General features: G+C 55.1%; 1 protein-coding gene across 11 annotated transcripts in view; it reads right to left on the bottom strand.

Annotated features, from left to right (window-relative positions):
• Positions 1 to 215: 215 nt before the first annotated feature.
• The window catches only part of DCTN1 (dynactin subunit 1), a 29,559-nt gene continuing 13,335 nt past the window's right edge, over positions 216 to 16,439 (bottom strand). For 2 of the 11 annotated variants that reach the window (XM_082743913.1, XM_082743911.1), the window contains exons 3-32: positions 16,345 to 16,423; positions 16,110 to 16,144; positions 15,392 to 15,412; positions 12,986 to 13,003; positions 11,593 to 11,613; positions 10,162 to 10,353; positions 9,624 to 9,821; positions 9,273 to 9,477; positions 9,118 to 9,196; positions 8,835 to 8,994; positions 8,618 to 8,722; positions 8,250 to 8,441; positions 8,044 to 8,160; positions 7,644 to 7,796; positions 6,882 to 7,042; positions 6,608 to 6,776; positions 6,276 to 6,344; positions 5,982 to 6,044; positions 5,724 to 5,873; positions 5,400 to 5,561; positions 5,186 to 5,317; positions 4,835 to 4,960; positions 4,445 to 4,587; positions 3,999 to 4,165; positions 2,627 to 2,641; positions 2,302 to 2,435; positions 1,995 to 2,187; positions 1,693 to 1,772; positions 1,095 to 1,184; positions 216 to 693 (exon numbers count right to left, since the gene is read on the bottom strand). In XM_082743913.1, coding sequence (XP_082600039.1) covers positions 556 to 693; positions 1,095 to 1,184; positions 1,693 to 1,772; positions 1,995 to 2,187; positions 2,302 to 2,435; positions 2,627 to 2,641; positions 3,999 to 4,165; positions 4,445 to 4,587; positions 4,835 to 4,960; positions 5,186 to 5,317; positions 5,400 to 5,561; positions 5,724 to 5,873; positions 5,982 to 6,044; positions 6,276 to 6,344; positions 6,608 to 6,776; positions 6,882 to 7,042; positions 7,644 to 7,796; positions 8,044 to 8,160; positions 8,250 to 8,441; positions 8,618 to 8,722; positions 8,835 to 8,994; positions 9,118 to 9,196; positions 9,273 to 9,477; positions 9,624 to 9,821; positions 10,162 to 10,353; positions 11,593 to 11,613; positions 12,986 to 13,003; positions 15,392 to 15,412; positions 16,110 to 16,144; positions 16,345 to 16,423 — 3,567 coding nt within the window. In that variant the 3' untranslated portion in view covers positions 216 to 555. The remainder of the gene's footprint in view (positions 694 to 1,094; positions 1,185 to 1,692; positions 1,773 to 1,994; positions 2,188 to 2,301; positions 2,436 to 2,626; positions 2,642 to 3,998; positions 4,166 to 4,444; positions 4,588 to 4,834; positions 4,961 to 5,185; positions 5,318 to 5,399; positions 5,562 to 5,723; positions 5,874 to 5,981; positions 6,045 to 6,275; positions 6,345 to 6,607; positions 6,777 to 6,881; positions 7,043 to 7,643; positions 7,797 to 8,043; positions 8,161 to 8,249; positions 8,442 to 8,617; positions 8,723 to 8,834; positions 8,995 to 9,117; positions 9,197 to 9,272; positions 9,478 to 9,623; positions 9,822 to 10,161; positions 10,354 to 11,592; positions 11,614 to 12,985; positions 13,004 to 15,391; positions 15,413 to 16,109; positions 16,145 to 16,344; positions 16,424 to 16,439) is intronic. The other 9 variants (XM_082743919.1, XM_082743915.1, XM_082743920.1 and 6 more) reach the window with 5 other exon arrangements.

Genomic DNA, 16,439 nt, shown 5'->3' with positions numbered 1-16,439 from the left:
AAGAACTTGGGTGCCAAGCACCTGGTCTAGCCCTTTTCCCCTTGTTCACAGTAACTCTATGCACGTGAGTGTTAGGGGCGTGACGTCCCACTGGTCTCTACAGAGAGGGACCCTCAAATATGGCACAGCCAAAGCCTCCTCAGCATCCCTTCTCCTCCACTCCTGCTCTGAACCAAAAGGCCCAAGTCCCACTGCCAACACCACACAGAAAGCACTGAAGCAGAAGTTGCTTTAATCAAGGGGTGAAGTCCTCTATCAGGGGGACCTCACTGAACCTTTGGTGGTGGGGTCTCAGCCTACCCCCCACATGCCCTGAGGCCCCTCAGGAAGGAGGGAGCAGCTGAACAGCAAATCCTGGCAGAGGCCAAGGAATGGAAATAGGGGAACCCAAGTCAAGGGGCAGGGGCAGGGCACTGACAGGTGGAAATAAAGCTGAACAGGGCAGGAACAGCTGTGCACACAGTTCTACAATGGGGACTAGCTGAGGCGGCTGTGCGTCAGGCGGAGTGGCACCAGGAGGGTGGAGAGTAGAAGTGCATGGGGTGGAAGGAGCACTTAGGAGATGAGGCGACCATGAAGCTGGTGCAGCTGCTCCTGGGTCAGCACCAGCCGGTGTCGCTGTCCAAGGCCAGCTGCGCACGAGAAGGTCACTTTGCCCATGTAGACCGTGTCGTCTTGCTGCTCCTCCTTGGCCTGGGAGTTGGCAAGGGGAAGAGGTCCCCAGGTCAGAGGTTCACCTGAGCTGTGTGCCACTGACAGGGACCCTGAGCACTGGGACAAAGGCAGCCCCCATGAGACAGACTTTGGGGCTTCTAGACTATGGTGACCACATATTCCAAATCAGAATTGGGGTACAGAGTCTATCAAGAGAGTTCTGAGCCTCTCCGGGTGTCAAAAGTCATAGAAGATGTTCAACTGCTAAAATACTGGGATTTCTGGAAGCACTGCATGCACATCTGAATTGCTTACGAGTAAGACTTGGCCAGTTAACTCAGGATGTGCTGTTTGACCTGAGCCCCCAAAGGCTGCTTCATATTCTGGAGAAGAGGGAAAGACCCATCTGAGGCCTCAATTCTCCTCATTCTCCCTCTTACCCTAAGGAAGGCTGATGAAGGGAAGATGGCAAAGTCAGTGGGAACTGTGGCTCCAGGGCGCTGAGATACGGTCTCCTTAAGGACCTCATCCTGGCAAGGAGGAGAACAAGGATTCATTAAAGCAACAACACCCCCTGCCCAGGTTAGCCCAGAATCTCCCTGGTTTCACAGGGACACCAGGATCAGGAGGAGCAGGGACCTGGTCCTGTCACCATACTTTTGCTCTCACCTCCAACCCCATCCCTATCCAACATCCTTATTTTACAGACACTTATCCTTTAAAGCCTGACTCAGACTCTCAGCCTCTGGGAAGGCACCCCCAACCATTCTACCCCCCAGTGATCTCAGCACTAAAGAATCTGCACCCGAACCCCACGCCCTAAAGATGATCCAATTTGTTGATGAGAATCTGTCTTCTATTTGCACCAAGACAGTGAGCTTCTAAGACAGGAACCCTGCCTTGCCCTCCACTTCCTCCCCAGTGTGCTGTCTAGCACAGGGCTGGGCCCAGAGGAACTCTGAGAGTGCCCAAGGGCTCCAGCAGGGAATGTTATGAAGCAAACTCTGCAGACCAAGGAAGAGTAGGGTCTGAGCTAACCTTGAGTTTCTCGATGGTGTCACTTAAGGACTTGAGCTGAGCCACCTGCTCCAGGAGCTGGGCCGACGGGCTCTTGGCAGCTGTGGGAAAGGCAGGCTAGTGAGGCCCATCAAGGCCCAGTAGACCCTCTCATGGAGCAGGTCCGTAAGAAAATGGCTGAAATCAAGCAAACCAAGCACCAAAGCCAGAGTGCAATGCTAGGAAGAGGCTCTACCATATGGCACATGCCTGGGTAGGGGTTACAGCCCTGGGGCAAAGGGAGGGGGGTATGTTACTCATTTCATGGGTTGATGGGTTCATACCAGGGCTGGAACGAGTGATATCTACTACGTGGGTGTGTGTGCTCAGTTGATTCAACGTCTCCAACAGCTGGCTGGTCTTACGATACAGCACACCAGCTGCTAGTTCACTGTCAGGGCCCTCGTGAGGTGAGGGGGAGAGCTTTGCCACATGCAGAGGGGGCAGGGCTGCTAAAGATGCCTTCATCTGGGCTCCCTGTGGGGGGAAGAAGAGGAATGGTGGTAAGAAGCAACAGAAGGCCCTGCCATCTATCATCAATGGGGCAGGTGGACTCCGTCTGCACCCTAGTCATTCCTGTGACCCCCTCACCTTCAGGATGCTGTTCTCATGCTGGAGCTGGGAGATGTGCAGCCTCATGGCAGAGATCTGCTGAAGCAGCAGTGGTGAGTCCTTCACCAGCCCAGGGCCTGGCACAGATCCTGGAGCCTGCCCAGGGGCACCTCCTGTGTGTACCAAGACCAATGTCATCAGCCCCAAGCAGAGAGGGTGGAAGATGGGCCCCATCCTTGCTCATCCCCTTTCATTATCCACTCCCACCTCCAGTCCTGGTTGCTCCCAAGGGGGGAGTCTTACCCTGCTCCCCCAGACCCACTTCCCACAGCCCTGGCAAACCCCCACCAGGGAGGCTCTCTACCTCGCTGCTGTTCTTCTGTGCTCAGGATAGCCCAAGGGGGAGCAGGAAGAGAGGAGAGATGAGTTAGGACTTGGAATTAAGGGGCCACACCAGAGGAATCCTGGACACAATCTATAGCAACACCTGTTCCTAACCCTCACTCCCCCTCCGACAAGAATCTGCCCCTGCTCTCTGCACTTTTAGGAAGAGCAAGTACGTGTGAAAGAGGAGCGAAGCATGAGGAAGAGCCGCAGTGGGGGTGCGCACTGGAGGGAGCACTTGGGGCAGGAGGCGTTCCTGCTCCCTGCCTCACATTCCATCTCTAAGAAGGGCAGAGGGATTGCTCCCGAGACCCCAAGATGTCTGCACCCGTACTGTTCCACAGTAGCAAAGCTGAAGTTGAAGGTGCAGCTGCATTCCCTGCTCCTTGGGTTCCCCATTATTCTGGGGCAAAAGACGCTCTTTTTTTAGTGGGAAATTTTGTGAATCAGAACCAGTATTGGTTTAGAGAGCCTGTGCTACAACACAATGTGGTAACTCTGGAGACCCCTTGCCCAAGGAACAGGAGCCAACTATACAACACAAGTCCAAGGCCAACAAGTCCTCGGTCACCTCCCAAGAACAAGAGGCACCAGTGAGGGGGGCTTTAATGAGAACAAGAACCTAGGGAAGGCCAACTGACAAGACAGGCATCGCAGGGGAGCTCTAGAGATCCTGAGGGCTTCAGGTCAAGGAGCCTGTCTTTTGGAAGTAAGAAAGAAACTGAAAAACTACAGGGCAGATGAGAACCAGCACAGCAGTGGACACTCCCTTGGTCCTGGAAAACTAGGAAGACTGGGCTTCAGAACCAGAAAAACTCCAGGTAAAGGGCCCTGACCATACTAGAGACCAAAGAGAGGTCAGAACACAAGTCCTAAGTGGAACTGGGAGAAATCAGCAATGGAAAAGACAGCCATTCCACAGGATAAAGGCACGTGAACTCAGTAGAGAAAAATACAAAGTGCAAGCAGAAGAGCAATCAAGATCAGGCATCAGGCATGGCTGGATACAGCAGCAAAGTTAGCCTAATCTGCTGCAGGCTGATGCCTGTCTGGGATTTTGGGCTGGCACAGAAAGGCGAGACCCAAAGGGACATCTGTTAGAGTCTAATTGTCGTTGCCATTCGGGCTCCGCTGACAAACTGGTAATGCCCCACCTTGTTCAGGGGGACTCTGCACAATATCTTTAGGAGAAGTAAAAACTTGGTAAAAAGCTTTCACAGAACAAAACCGGGCAAACACATTCCTGGCTGAACATCCAGGAAGAGGGGGTAAGAAATCAAACTGAGGCCAAGGACAGGAGGGAAGCCATTCAATCTCCTCTGGGCTAACACTGCCTCTCCCACTGCACTCACCACCAGCAATGCCAGAGACCAGGGTAGCAATACCCGAGGGAGGGGGCCCCCGGAGCCCCTCGATCGTGCGCTTCGACTGGTTGTTCAGCCGCTGCTTTAGTTCTGCCTTCTCTGCCTCTAGCTGGTCAATGTCAGCCTGGAGTGCATCCATCGTTTCCTCAAACTCCCTGTGGAAGACAATCTGGGCTTGGGCAGGGTCCCTTCCCCAGAGCGCCAGCCCGACTTCTCAGTCCTGACAGGGCCTCAGAGTAGCCCTGCTGGTGAGGAGCCAGGAGCAGCACATGCTCCAACTGGAATGACACAATGGGCTTGGCAGTGGGGAAGGAAAATGGAATCTCCCCTGAGGAGAGTCTCACTCGGAGAGGGCCTGGGGAATGGGGGGTTAGGAGGGAGAGCGGCTGGCAGGAAGGAGTGGAACAAGCAGGGACGCAGGGAAAGTGCCTGACTTCTCCTTCTTCCGCAGCAGTGCCTGCGTCTCCTCCAGCCGAGTCTGGACTTTCTCGATGCGCTCGTCTGCATCCTTGGCAGCACTGTCCAGCTTCTTCTCCAGGAGACTTAGCCGCACATTGGCCTCACTCAGCTCCTCCCCCTGGACAAGGACAGAGAGTGTCTAGTTCCCTTACATCCTCTCATGGGCCCCAGGGACCTGGGACAGACCACGAACCAGAAAGCTCCAAAGGGCCCCCAGGGTGCTCTCCCCACTGATCACAGGGGCCACTTCTCCCCTCAACCCCCAACCAGTTTCAGTCCCAGGAGATCCCTAACACTCGAAGCTGTCCTGTACCTCAGCAGTATTTCCCGGCCCCGCAGATTCTGAGCCTACCCTCCACCCTCACCTTGATTTTCAATGACTTCTTCAACTCCTTGATAACTGTCTCTCGATCTTCAAGCTTCAAGCCCAGGCCTTCAGCATCGGTGATTTCTGCACGAAGGGCTGCAGCCCTCAGCTCAACTGGGGGAGGCTAGGGGTCAGGTGGGAGCAGAAGGCAGAAATGGGGAGAGGAGGTCACCAATGTGCTCCTCCCAGAGAGAGCTGGGCATAGGGCAAGCCTTGCCTTCCAAGCAGAGTGGTGCTCTCCAGATTCCCTTCTCCCACCTTCTCCCTTCTCCCAGCCCTCCCCCACCAGCAGCAACTCTGTAAGTCTGGCTCCTCTGGGGTCCTCGAGCACCTCCAAAGAGCTCCCTACCTTGCTGGGGGGCCGCTCTGCATCATACTCGCCCTCCTGCATGGCTGTGGCCAGTTTGTTCATGGTACTGATGAGGATGTTGCTCGACTGCCGCAGACACTCATAGGGGCTGCTAGAAGGGGTCCCGTAGATCTGCAGGAGCAAGGGCAGCAGTGAAAATCCCATACTGGCCCCAGGACTTTGCCACCACCTCTGTCCAGCTACCCCGGCCCACCTGCTCGCTTGCTTTGAAAGCCAGCTCCTCCAGCGCAGCCACAGGCAGTCCCTCATTCTCTGCGAGTGGGGCAATGAGCTGGGCGGCAGCAGCTGCCACCTCCTGCAGCACGGCCACCACCCACGTCAAGTGTTTCCTGCAGTCTAGGAGCGTGTCCGACACCTGTGCGAGAGTTCAGAGTCAGGAGCCCACCCCAGGTCCCGCGCCAGAGCTCCCAGCTACCTCTAGACCATTCTTTTTCCCTGACCAGATGCAGACCTCAACTCTCTAGGCCCCTCCTGCTTCTACTTAGCTTCCTTTCCTTCCCCCTTCGCTGCCCTAAACCTGTGCTCCAAAGGCCAGTGCAGCTGGAATCCCAGGAGCATCTGTCCCTGGCATTCGCCTTCGGATCTTCTTGCAGAACTGGCGGATGTCACTGCACGATGTCTCCAGGTCCCGGAGCAGAAGGGCAATATCTGAAGCCTCCTGGCCACCCTACTCAGGGAACAGGAAATAGGGAACCAAGACAGCATTAGGGCTGGAGGTGAGCAGGTGGGAACTAATGAAGAAAAGGAAGTGAAAAAGACCTGGCTGTGCTCTCACCTGCAAGAAGGCACGCAGCCGTCCCACCTCCACACTCATGCAGTCCAGGGCACTCTGGGTGAACTGTAAGGACAGACACGTGTGGTTGTCAGCCCCCAACAGGAACCCTTCTGCTCCATCGCTATTTCTAACAAGTCCCTCCTCTCCACCAACAAAGGTGTTGGTTCTCTGGCTTCCCTGATATGACTGGTCCAGTCTTATGGGACACCTGACACCTAAGGGCCAGGTCTCTTGACCTGATGTCCCCCACTGCTGACCTCTACAGGGGCTCAAGCACTGGCCCAGACACCTCACCTTAATGTGGTCAGCCAGCTGCATGGTACTGTCCTCGGGCTGTTCAGCAAGATGGATACTATACAGATGCTGAGGAGAAATGACAAACAGACCGCTTTCAGACCTTGGAAGGATGGAGAATTCTCCCCAAACTGCCCCAGTCACCACAGGACTCCAGAAGTATAAGAGAATCCGAGACCCCAAGGAGCTGCATCCTCGGGCAAGTCTGTTTAGGAGCAAGCCAAACCTTAAGGAACCAGCCTAGGAAATACAGCCTTGGCCACACTGGCAACAGCCTCAGCAGAAGAAACCTTCCCTCCCTGCTGTGCCAAGCCTGAATACTCGCCCCAGACCTGGTAGTACTTGATGGCCTTGGTGAGAGGCTCTACGTTGACAGTCTCGTCCAGTTGATCCTTGTGTAATAGCTCAATGAGGAAATCCAAGGAGCGCTCATGGGCACTCATCTCAGGGTAGAGGCTGCCAACCTTCTTATACACGTCCACGCTGCACTGAGAGAGGGCGCTGGAGACCAGAAAAGGGTCCTCTGAGGCCAAGACCTGCCAGGAACTCTCAGTGCCATCCAATCTTGGCCGTGTGGTCCCAGGGCAGGGGCCGGGGGTCACTTACTGCTCGTAGCGGTGGAGCGTGGCCTGCAACAGACTCAGCGAGTACACCAGCCCAGCAGCAAAGCTCAGCTGCTCCCCTGCAGCTCCTCGGAGCCCAGGCCGCTCTGAACAGTTTTCGCTTAGTTCAAACTTCTCCTGGGCCTGCTTCCGGATAAGCTCTGCCTGTGGGAAAAAGCACCAGGGACCTGGGGCTCAGAGCAGAGGATGGAGAACAGACTCAGGAACATAGGACACAAAACTGAGCAACTAGGCGGGAGGGTGGGTGGGGGGATAACGCATGGGCACATGGGGAGGAGGAAAGCAGAAACAGTTCTTAGGTGGGCAAGGGAGTCTCACCGAGGGAAAGGATAATGATGTGATTACCGGAGGTTGTGAGGATTTGGGATGTGGAGATGAAAGGGTAGTGAACCAGTGGGGCTAAGCTCTTTCCTGCCTTAAAGCGACCGCGCCCACTACCCTTTCACCTGAATCCTATCCTGACGGTCGTCCCCCACACTAGCTCCTAGTCACCTTCTGGGTCTCAGTTCCAATGTTCTTCCTTTGGTGCCACCCTTCCACCTGAATCAGAGCCCCAGCAGCGCTGTCTCAGAGAAGCCGCCTGCCCTTCACAGCCCAGCGTCTGTAATGTGCTTGCATCTGCGACTTGGCCCACTGCATTCCTCCACCACAAGATAAACTCTGTGAGCAAGGACACTGACTGCTATCTTCACTCAGCATCCTCTGGGCCTGCTACACAGCAAGTGATTAGATGGACCAGCCATACCTTGCAAATGAGACGAGGCATGAGCAGCAGCACCAGGACGCAGTCATGGTCCCCACCTGGCCGAAGAAAGCTGTCAGGCATGAAGGCCGTCAGCAGGGACATGTGCCGGTTGGCCTGGGCCACCTCCATCTGCCTCAATTCCATCTCAATTGCCTGTGAGGTGTACAGGAAGGTGGGCTCTCAGCCAGGCTGGAGAGAGCCTCAGAACTATCATGCCTCATTCCACCAGGCCCCCTGCTTCTGGGACAAGCCCTAGCGAGGAGTCTTCCAGACCACCATGCAAAGCATCCCCCCCCTCTAGCCACGTAAAGTCCAGAACCCCACGCCAGATCAGCCTATAGCCACAGCCAGTCTGGATGCCCCAACACTTCCCACTCTCTGGCCTATCCACTCCCCTGACCTTGGCATGAGCCTTAGTCTCAGCAAACTTGATTTTGAAGTCAAAAGTCTCTGGGGGTGGCTGCTGCTGCCTCTCCACAGATGCTTCTTGCTGGTTTGTCAGTTCCCGATTCACATCCTAGGAGAGAGAGAGACAATGAGGCACAGCTGGGTCACAAGGGAGCCCGAGGTGATTGTGGGTGAACAACACGGGGGGTACACAGGCACCTGAAGGTGGGCGGTCAGCTGGCGGTACTTCTTTATGGTTTGCTGGTAGTCTGCGACTGTCTCCTGGGCTGCCTCCACACGCTTCTGGGCCTCCCGGACCCGCGCGCCCGCCATGTCCAGCTGCTCTCGCAGCTCCAGCTCTGTCTCGCGTGCATTCTCCTGCAGCTCATCGTTCATCTCATTCATCGCTTCCTGGGAGGCCACAAGGCAGTAGGCGCAAAGGAAAGGCAGGGTCAGGGTAGCAGGTCAGGGTGGGCCACTCACCACACAGCCTGCTCAAAGGTCAGAGGTCATATCAGTCCCTCTTTCAGCAAGTGCCTTCCAAATACCCTTTACCAGGGCGGGAAGTCAGGGGTCTATTCTCTTACCAAGTCTCCCACGGTCTCTCTCAACTCTCGTACTTTCTCTTCTAGATTCAGGTTCCGGTCTGTTAGCATCTCCACCATCTCCTCGGCACCCAGAGCAGCATCCACCTGTGTTACAAGGAGGGAACGGGGGGAAGAGCTGCTGAAAGACACCAAGAAAGAGGAGGCACTGGCCTTTGAAGAGAGGGGTCCCCTGGGTGAGGGCCTGGGCTCCCCAGACCTGCTCCTTGAGCTCATCGATGGTGCTCTCTGCCTGGCTCAGCTCCTCCTGCAGACGCTCCCGCTGTTGCCTCACAATTTCCAGCTCTTGGTTCTTCTTCTCCATGAGCTTCTGGAGTTTCACATGCTCTTGCTTCTCAGAGGAAGAAAGATCCCGCATCCTGTGGAGAAGCAGGGAGGGAGAAGGGAGGAAGTGCTGTGTCCGAGGCACTGGCCATGGGCACTCTCTCGTGCATCTAGAGAAAGGAGAGCGAGCCTGGAGCCAAGCAGGGCGGGGACCCTACCTCACCAGGGCGTCCTTCAGGCGGGCGTTCTGCTCCTCGAGCTGCTTTAGCTGATAACTGGACGCTGCCCCATCTGAGCCTGGGGAAGACCATTAACACTCTCAGACATGGTTCCAACCCCACCATCTGGCCCCCATCAGCTCCTGGCCCCTTACCCTTCTCTTCTATCTCAGCTTTGAGGATCTCTAAGTCAGTGGTAAGCTCATCCACACGTTCCTTCAATGCCTCCACCTCCTGCTGCAGGGACTCGGCCCGCTCTTCGGCCATCTCCTTGTCCAGAGTGGCCATTTCAATGGCATCGGCAGTATCAGCCATCTCCTCCATGTAGCGTTCCTTTGCCTCCAGGGCCTCCTTGGCTTCCTGAGGAGGGGTGGAGTTTGGAGGGAGTACCAGCGAGGGACAGTTCATGTACCCTTTCTCCCAGGATATTCCAGGCTCCAGCCTACTGTCCGGTGCACCAGCTTGGGTCCCAAGCTCCCCAGCCACCTCTTCCCACGAAGTCCCACCTTCCGCGCCTCCTTGAGGCGTCGCTGCAGGTCTGCCTGCTGCTCCTGCATCTTGCTCTTCCATTCTTGCACCTGCTCCAGCTGGATCTTGTGTTTCTCCAGCTCTTTTAGTTTCGCCTTGTCTTCCGCCCGTTTCAACCGCAGGGTCTCCAGTTTCTCCTCCAGGTCCCGCACCTGGGCTCTCAGCCCCTCTTCCTCCTGCAAAGGAGAGACCCCTCAGTAGGTACACAGCTTCCCCCTTCTCCCCACCACGGCTGAGCTGGAGCAAAACCACAGGAATGTACGCAAACATCTTTCCAGCCCCAGGTCAAAAGCAAAAGTGGCCTACAAACATCTGAGAAAGGAGGCTCCAGAAGGGAAAAGTGTGGAAAAGGGCAGAAAAGAAAAGGTAGCTGAGTCAATGGCAGAACCATATGCTGTGTCCCCACCCTTCAGACCCAAATTCTAAGTCTCCCCCAACCTCTGGAAACTTCTAAGATCCTACCTGGGGTCAAAGGCCCTCCATGTCTTAGTTCTTCTTTCCAACCCCAGTCCTTACCTTGGAGGGGGAAGGTAGTGGAGGTGCTGCTCCAGGAGAGGTGAGAGCCGGCGTGGGGATGATGGGTGCCGCCAGCGGCGTCTGAGCCGGGGTGCTGGGCTCACTGCTGCTCAGCTCACCTGCTGATGCTGAGCCAGAGGGGCCCAGGGAGCTACTGGCCCCAGCCACCCCAGTACTGGCCGGGCGGGTGGGCTATTCAGAAAGGGCAGGGGCAAGCCAGGAAAAGAACAGGGGTGGGGGTGAGAAGATATGAGAATCCGCCAAGGGAAGGAGACAGAGAAGGAAAGAGGCAGTGAGAGAGTATCAAAGCACAGTGAGAACAGAGAAGCAGAGTGAAGGGGAAAGGAAAAATGACACAGAGTCAGAGATAGTGACAAAGGACGGGGGAGGCAGGAGGCGGGCAGAGGAGAGAGGGAGGAAGTGATAGAAGACATAAGATTATAATGCTTCTCCCTTGGCACTGACCCCACATTCCTCCCAGTTCTGGCACTACCCCCTTAGAGCAGAATCTCTTACTCCCCAGTCCTCCCCTCTGTGACCCAGTTGGGATCATTATAGCAATTTCTTAATACTCCCAGTTCTACTGTTGTTCTGGGCCTGTACCCTCCTCCCCCAGGAAGAAAAAGTGCCTCAATGTCATCCCCAGAGCAAAAGAACAAATTGCAGTTTGTTCTCTAACTTTCATATTCCCAGAGAAGGCTGGGCTAGAAGTGGGGGTACCAAGTTCTATATGCCACTCTTTGGGAGTTGAGGTGATTCTCCCTCCCTTGATCTACTTTAGGGGACCCTTCAGGTAAAAGGGCCAGAGTGAAAGTTGTACTCCTAGGATCCCCTCTGAAACATGGTCAATAGTGCCAACCTTCTGTCATCTCCCTCCCACAAGACAAAGGGGCTCTAACCAGGCTACATTTACCCAGGGCCCCGTGGGGCTGGGGCAGAGCTCGCTGGAGCCCCAGGCCCAGTAGCAGACAGGCCTGCCCAGTGCTCTCTCTTGCAGTACTGAGCCCTGAAGTTCTCCTGATGGGCTGACACTCAGAATTCATATGCTACCCACAGATAACCCCAGGTCCTTATCCCCTGACACTGACAAGTTCTTCTTCACCTTTCTTCTAACTTCTACCCCTACTCACGCACCAAAAAACTAGTCAAAATGCCCTTCTTCAAGAAAGCCGGCCCTGACTGACCACAACCACTCTCATTTCCTGTCTGCATTCAGGCTACTGGCTCAAATAACCTCCTAAGAGTCAGAAGTCATTTTCCCAGGAGAGGCCTGTCACCACCCGAAGTCCCCTTACTCCCCCGAAAAAGAGAACCCAGGATGCACTGCGACCACCTTTAACTTGTTCACACACATGCCCACACACAAACACATGCCTGAAATGTGAGTCTACACTCAGCAGTGGCATGTACAGAGGCCTTTTTTTTTCTCACCTTGGGCCGCCGAGTTGTGGTCTGGACAGGCAACAGGAGCCAGAGGAGGAGGAGGAGTCAGGAAAGAAAGGATAATGGCAGAAAGACAGACAGCAGAAAGGACAGCAATGAGAGCAGAAGAAGTACCAGGAATGGGAATACAGTTAGCTGCCTCCCCACTCCCATCCCCACCCCATCCCCTTTTCCCTCCAGTGAATCACCTTCGTTCTACTCCAGGACCTCAGAATCCTATTCTCCATTGGCTCCTTGCCCCATTTATGCCCAACCCCTGCAGACCTCACCCCTTCAAGTACCCTGAAAATCCCAGAAATCCCCATCTCCTAGGCTGAGCCACAGGAGACCAAAGGCAGCAGCTGGTGGAGGTCCCCAGAGACCGTCCTTGTTGCACTCCAGCCCAGAGCCAGAGGCCCCGCCCACCCACCACTCCCAAGGACTTTCCCAGGTCAGCCCCTTCCTTCAACTGCCAGACTGCACAGAAGACCCCCTACTAATACCATGTGACCAGAATGATGCTAGAAGCCCAGAAGTGAGTGATATGACCCCAGCAGGGGGGTGCTCAGGCCCCTTAGGCAAAACAGCGCTGCTGTCTTCCCCTCCCCCAGGACCAGATCCTGCAGCAGTCCCCATCCCTAGGGCGAAGGGCTCAGGTGTCAGGACCATGAATACTGCATTAACCAGAACCCAGAGCTCAGCAAAGTAACCCCACCCAGCTGCAAGAAAGGACGTGGGGGTAGGGAGCAGCACAGAGAAACTAGTGCCCTAAACAAAAATAGATGATTAATCCCAAATTCCAAATTGTATTCCTGCTACCCAGTATCTTACAGCAAAACAGCAAAAACAGATTTGGATTAGACCCTACCTCTAGAAGACACTGAGTCTAAGGAGACCAAACCCCACCCCTCCTACCCTGAGCTGAGCCTCCATAGTTGTGGGTCAAAAACTACTCTAGGGTCCCCATCCCACCCTGGAAAAGCCCTTTAATACAAACCCTGGTGGAGAAGGGATGCCGAGAGTACAACCAAGAGGCATCCTAGCAAAGGATAAGGGTGAGGTAGGCCTGCTAGAGGCATGGAGACACGGGTACCTGCTTCCCCATATCCTCTCACAGGAAACTCCCAAAGCCAGTTTGCAGCAAAACCTGCCTGAAGCCCAAGGCTGTGAGGCCACTGGGTACAAGGCCCAGAACACACAGTCAGAGCCCAAAGCAGAGAACAAATGCCCAGGATGTGGGCCATGGCAGTGACACACACCTCTCCCTCCCCCTCCACATCCCTCCCCTCCTCCCCCAACCAGGTAGACAGATGAAGTCAATCAGCCCCCACCCCCACCCCAGCAGCCTGCTGCCACCATCGCCCTAGCAACCCGGCAGCAGGACCAGAGCAAGCAAGAGTACCTTTCGGGCTGTCGGTGCCTGTCTCATCATTGCAGAAAACCAAAGAAAGCCAGGAGAGGAAAGAGAAGGAGGGACAGAGGAGGATGGACAAACACACAGAGGAAGGACAGACGAAGGGAGGGAGGGAAAGAGACCGAACAGAGGGAAAGGCGGCGGAGACAGGAGATTAGTGCATCAAATCCCAACAATGCAGCCTCAGCTTCCCGGCAGGCCGGCTTCCCGGCCCGCAAAATGGCTGTGGCTCAGTCGCAGAAGCCCCCGCAGGTGCGCAGTGGGACAGCCAGGCTCCGGCAGGCGGCAGGCACCAGAGAGGAGCCCGGCCCAGTTCACCAGCTAAGGCTGATGGCAGCCTCAGTGGCCGCAGCACCAGCTCCACCTGACGTCATGCACCCACCCTCCTCTGATCTGTGGGGGTGGAGCCACTGCTCCTTGGTCTCCTAGCAACTGCCGGGCTCTGCTGGCTCCTCCTCCTCCACATGACTGGACAAAGTCCGGCGCAGAACCCGCCCTGCTTCTGCCTCCGTGGAACAGGTTCTGACTCCTCCCTCCCCTTCCCTCCTCCCACCCCCATCCCCAAGAGTCTGTTCCAAAAAACTGGGCTAGGGACCATCGCAGAAATGGTACTCTCTGGGGCTGAGGCATGACGGCAGGGGCACAGAGCCTCACTGCTCCACCAGCCCCTCTCAGACACTCCTCTCTGTCCACAGCCCCATTAACTCCACTTGTCTCTTATACACAAGGACAACGCCCTTAGGGGTCTCTCCTGAGGCACAGGCACCCAGAATACCCCTTCTGTGACAGCATCCGCTCTGAGGGGCATACAATAACAATAAGAAACCCCAGGAAACACTCAGCAGCAGCTCTAATAATGACTGTTTCGCTCCTCTCCCAAACTTCCCCTGGTTACAGGCAGGTTAAAGCCTGTCTCTAAAGACCTTCCAGAAGGGACTGGGCACCTTGCAGAGACATCTGGATTCTCTTCTGCCCTCCCCCTCAAAGTTCCTTGTGTTGTTGTTGTTGTTCTGGTGCTAGCCCCCTGTTCCCCCCGGGGGGTGAGAGCAGGGCCCTGGACTAGGTGTTCTGCTGTGCAAGAACCACTGGAGATGACGACCTGGCTGGGGACTTGACTATTTGACTGACACTTTGTACAGGAGCAAGGAAGGCAGCCTAGGCTGGGCTTTGCCACATTTCCCCAGGCAGACACCAAAACCCCACTTTCAGACACAGCTCAGGCCCTGTCCAGGGTCAGGTCCCCCTGTGGTGAGAAGTCCTCCATGGATATCAGATTGCAGGTCCATGCTCTTCTCTATGCAGGGGCCTGAGGCAAGACTGGGAGCCCCAACCAGAAGACAATAACCCTGGGAAAAGCCCAAGTTTCTATAACCTTGTAATGGGCTCAGCACCCTTCTACAGCATTATTTTCCTTTTCTCATACCCCCACTCCCACCCAAGCCAGGACCTCAAGGCAAGCACCAGAATGTGGTCTTTTCCATGACAAGACTCCAGAGTGAGGACCCATCAACAACCAGGAGTGGAAAAGAGGTTTTCCTCTCCCCACCCACTGGCCCAATCCAGTAACTCTTCATGCAGGTCAGAAGGGCCTGAGACAGCTGGCAACAAGGAAGTCACAGAACCACACATATGGCACAGGACACACAGGTCAGACAGGCACATGCAACTCAGAGATAGCTTGGGCACAGGCCCAAGACACGGGCTGGTGTGAGGAAGTGGTCACGGCAGTGACTTCAAAGTTTAAAAAGAGTCTGGGGGTGGCAGAGTTGAGCCCCACACAATGATGGTTGATGGAAGGCCGCAAGGGGTGGGAGCCGCCACAAGTGTAGCACCAGAGGCAGGAAGAGGTAGGGAAAGACTGACAGAGCAGAGTGAGGGCGGGCATCCACAGCTAGCGCCCGCCCAGAAACAGACACATGGACACTCAGGCCTTCTAACTCAGGACTGTTCTTCCTGTGCTCTGCTCCCTGGCCTCCTGCTCCTTGCCCAATCATCTCGTTTGGTACTTTCTCCACTCCCAACCTCCGTGTTTCCTCCCACTGCCCCCAAACTCAGACTGAAACCGAGTGTAACCCAGTAATTGCCCTACTCCATGCTACTGCTTTACATTTACAGTCGAATGTCTGGAGTCTCTGACTAGAAGTCCTAAGGCAGTGGGGAGGGGGACAAGTAGGTGCGCGGTCATCTCCAATGAGCACCACCTGAGCCTGGACACTAAGCCTGATATCCTTGCATCCCTCAAAGGCACCCTTAAAGCCAAGGCCGCCATTTCCTCTGGCCATCCCAGCCCCAAGGTCACACAAACATGCATGCAGCAGCCCAAGGTCATGCAGGACAGCTGGGGAGGGGGCTCATGGCCCTCACCCACCCAGGCACAAATAGTAAACACACCACCTTCTTAGGCTTCAGTCCCCGCTGCATGAGGAGTAGGAAAGGGGAGAGTTAGAGAACAGACATCACAGTGTGCAAGCTGGCCAGACATCCTGGGGGAGGTGTTGAGACCAACTCAGGTACATGTAAGTAAAAGGGAGAGTCAGGTCACTACCAACTCCTGGGTAAGTGAGATCCCTGAAGGATCAGCTTCCAGGATGTCCACACCCTGATCCAGAGAAGCTGGAGGGTCTGAATCCCACCACACATACCCTGTGCAGAGCAGCGGAGAATTAGAACAGGGCCTCTGCATACAGCCTAAAAGGCAGCAGTGGTGCTGGCTCCTTATCATTCACTTGTGAGCAGGACGAGTGCTCACAAAACTTCTTCTAGTTTTCACCTTACCCCTACCCTCTGACCTTTAACAGCCTTGGGTACCAAAAGGTAGGAAGCTGGCAATAGCACTACTAGGGTCAGACCTGTCTTTCCTGTCACCCCTAGCCTTGGCCCCATTTGACCCTAAACTTCTGGGCCCTATCAGTTCTTCCCTGCTACCACCTTTATTCTATCCCTAAAGCAGCAACTCACACCCAGAAAGCTTCCTTCTCAAGGACTTTGGAGACAGGAAGGCTTAACTCCATTTACTCACCTACTATTTCTATCTGCCTAAGAGTGGTTTCCCTCCTCTTTCTCCTTCCCCTCTTTCTCTCTCTTACTCTCCACTCCATCCCCAACCACTCACCAGTTTGCTGGTCTTTGCAGTTGAGTCCGTTCCCTCTGTAGAAAGCAAGCAGAAATAAATTGTGTGTTTGTATAGAGGGGTGGGGGCAGAGACCATCCTGGTGGGGTAGAAGAGATGTAACAAGGGAATATGGTAGTGATGGAAAAATCTCATGAACCACTGTGGCCCTGTATTCTGGGCAGAAGTCCTGTGGACTTCTGGATGTGGGAAGGCAACTTAACTGAGTGGCTGTTACCTCTTTTGAGGACCTTGGAGGCAGAAGAATCCGGTGTCTCTGGGGAAGTAGTATCTGCTCCATCTTCAAATACCTGGATCTGAAGCCAGAGAACA

Source organism: Mustela nivalis (genome assembly GCF_964662115.1).
Source record: "Mustela nivalis genome assembly, chromosome: 8".
In the NCBI taxonomy this organism is placed as follows: Eukaryota; Metazoa; Chordata; class Mammalia; order Carnivora; family Mustelidae; genus Mustela; species Mustela nivalis.
The sequence above is the reverse complement of the archived record's forward strand: the minus strand, read 5'-3'. Positions and strand labels throughout refer to the sequence as shown.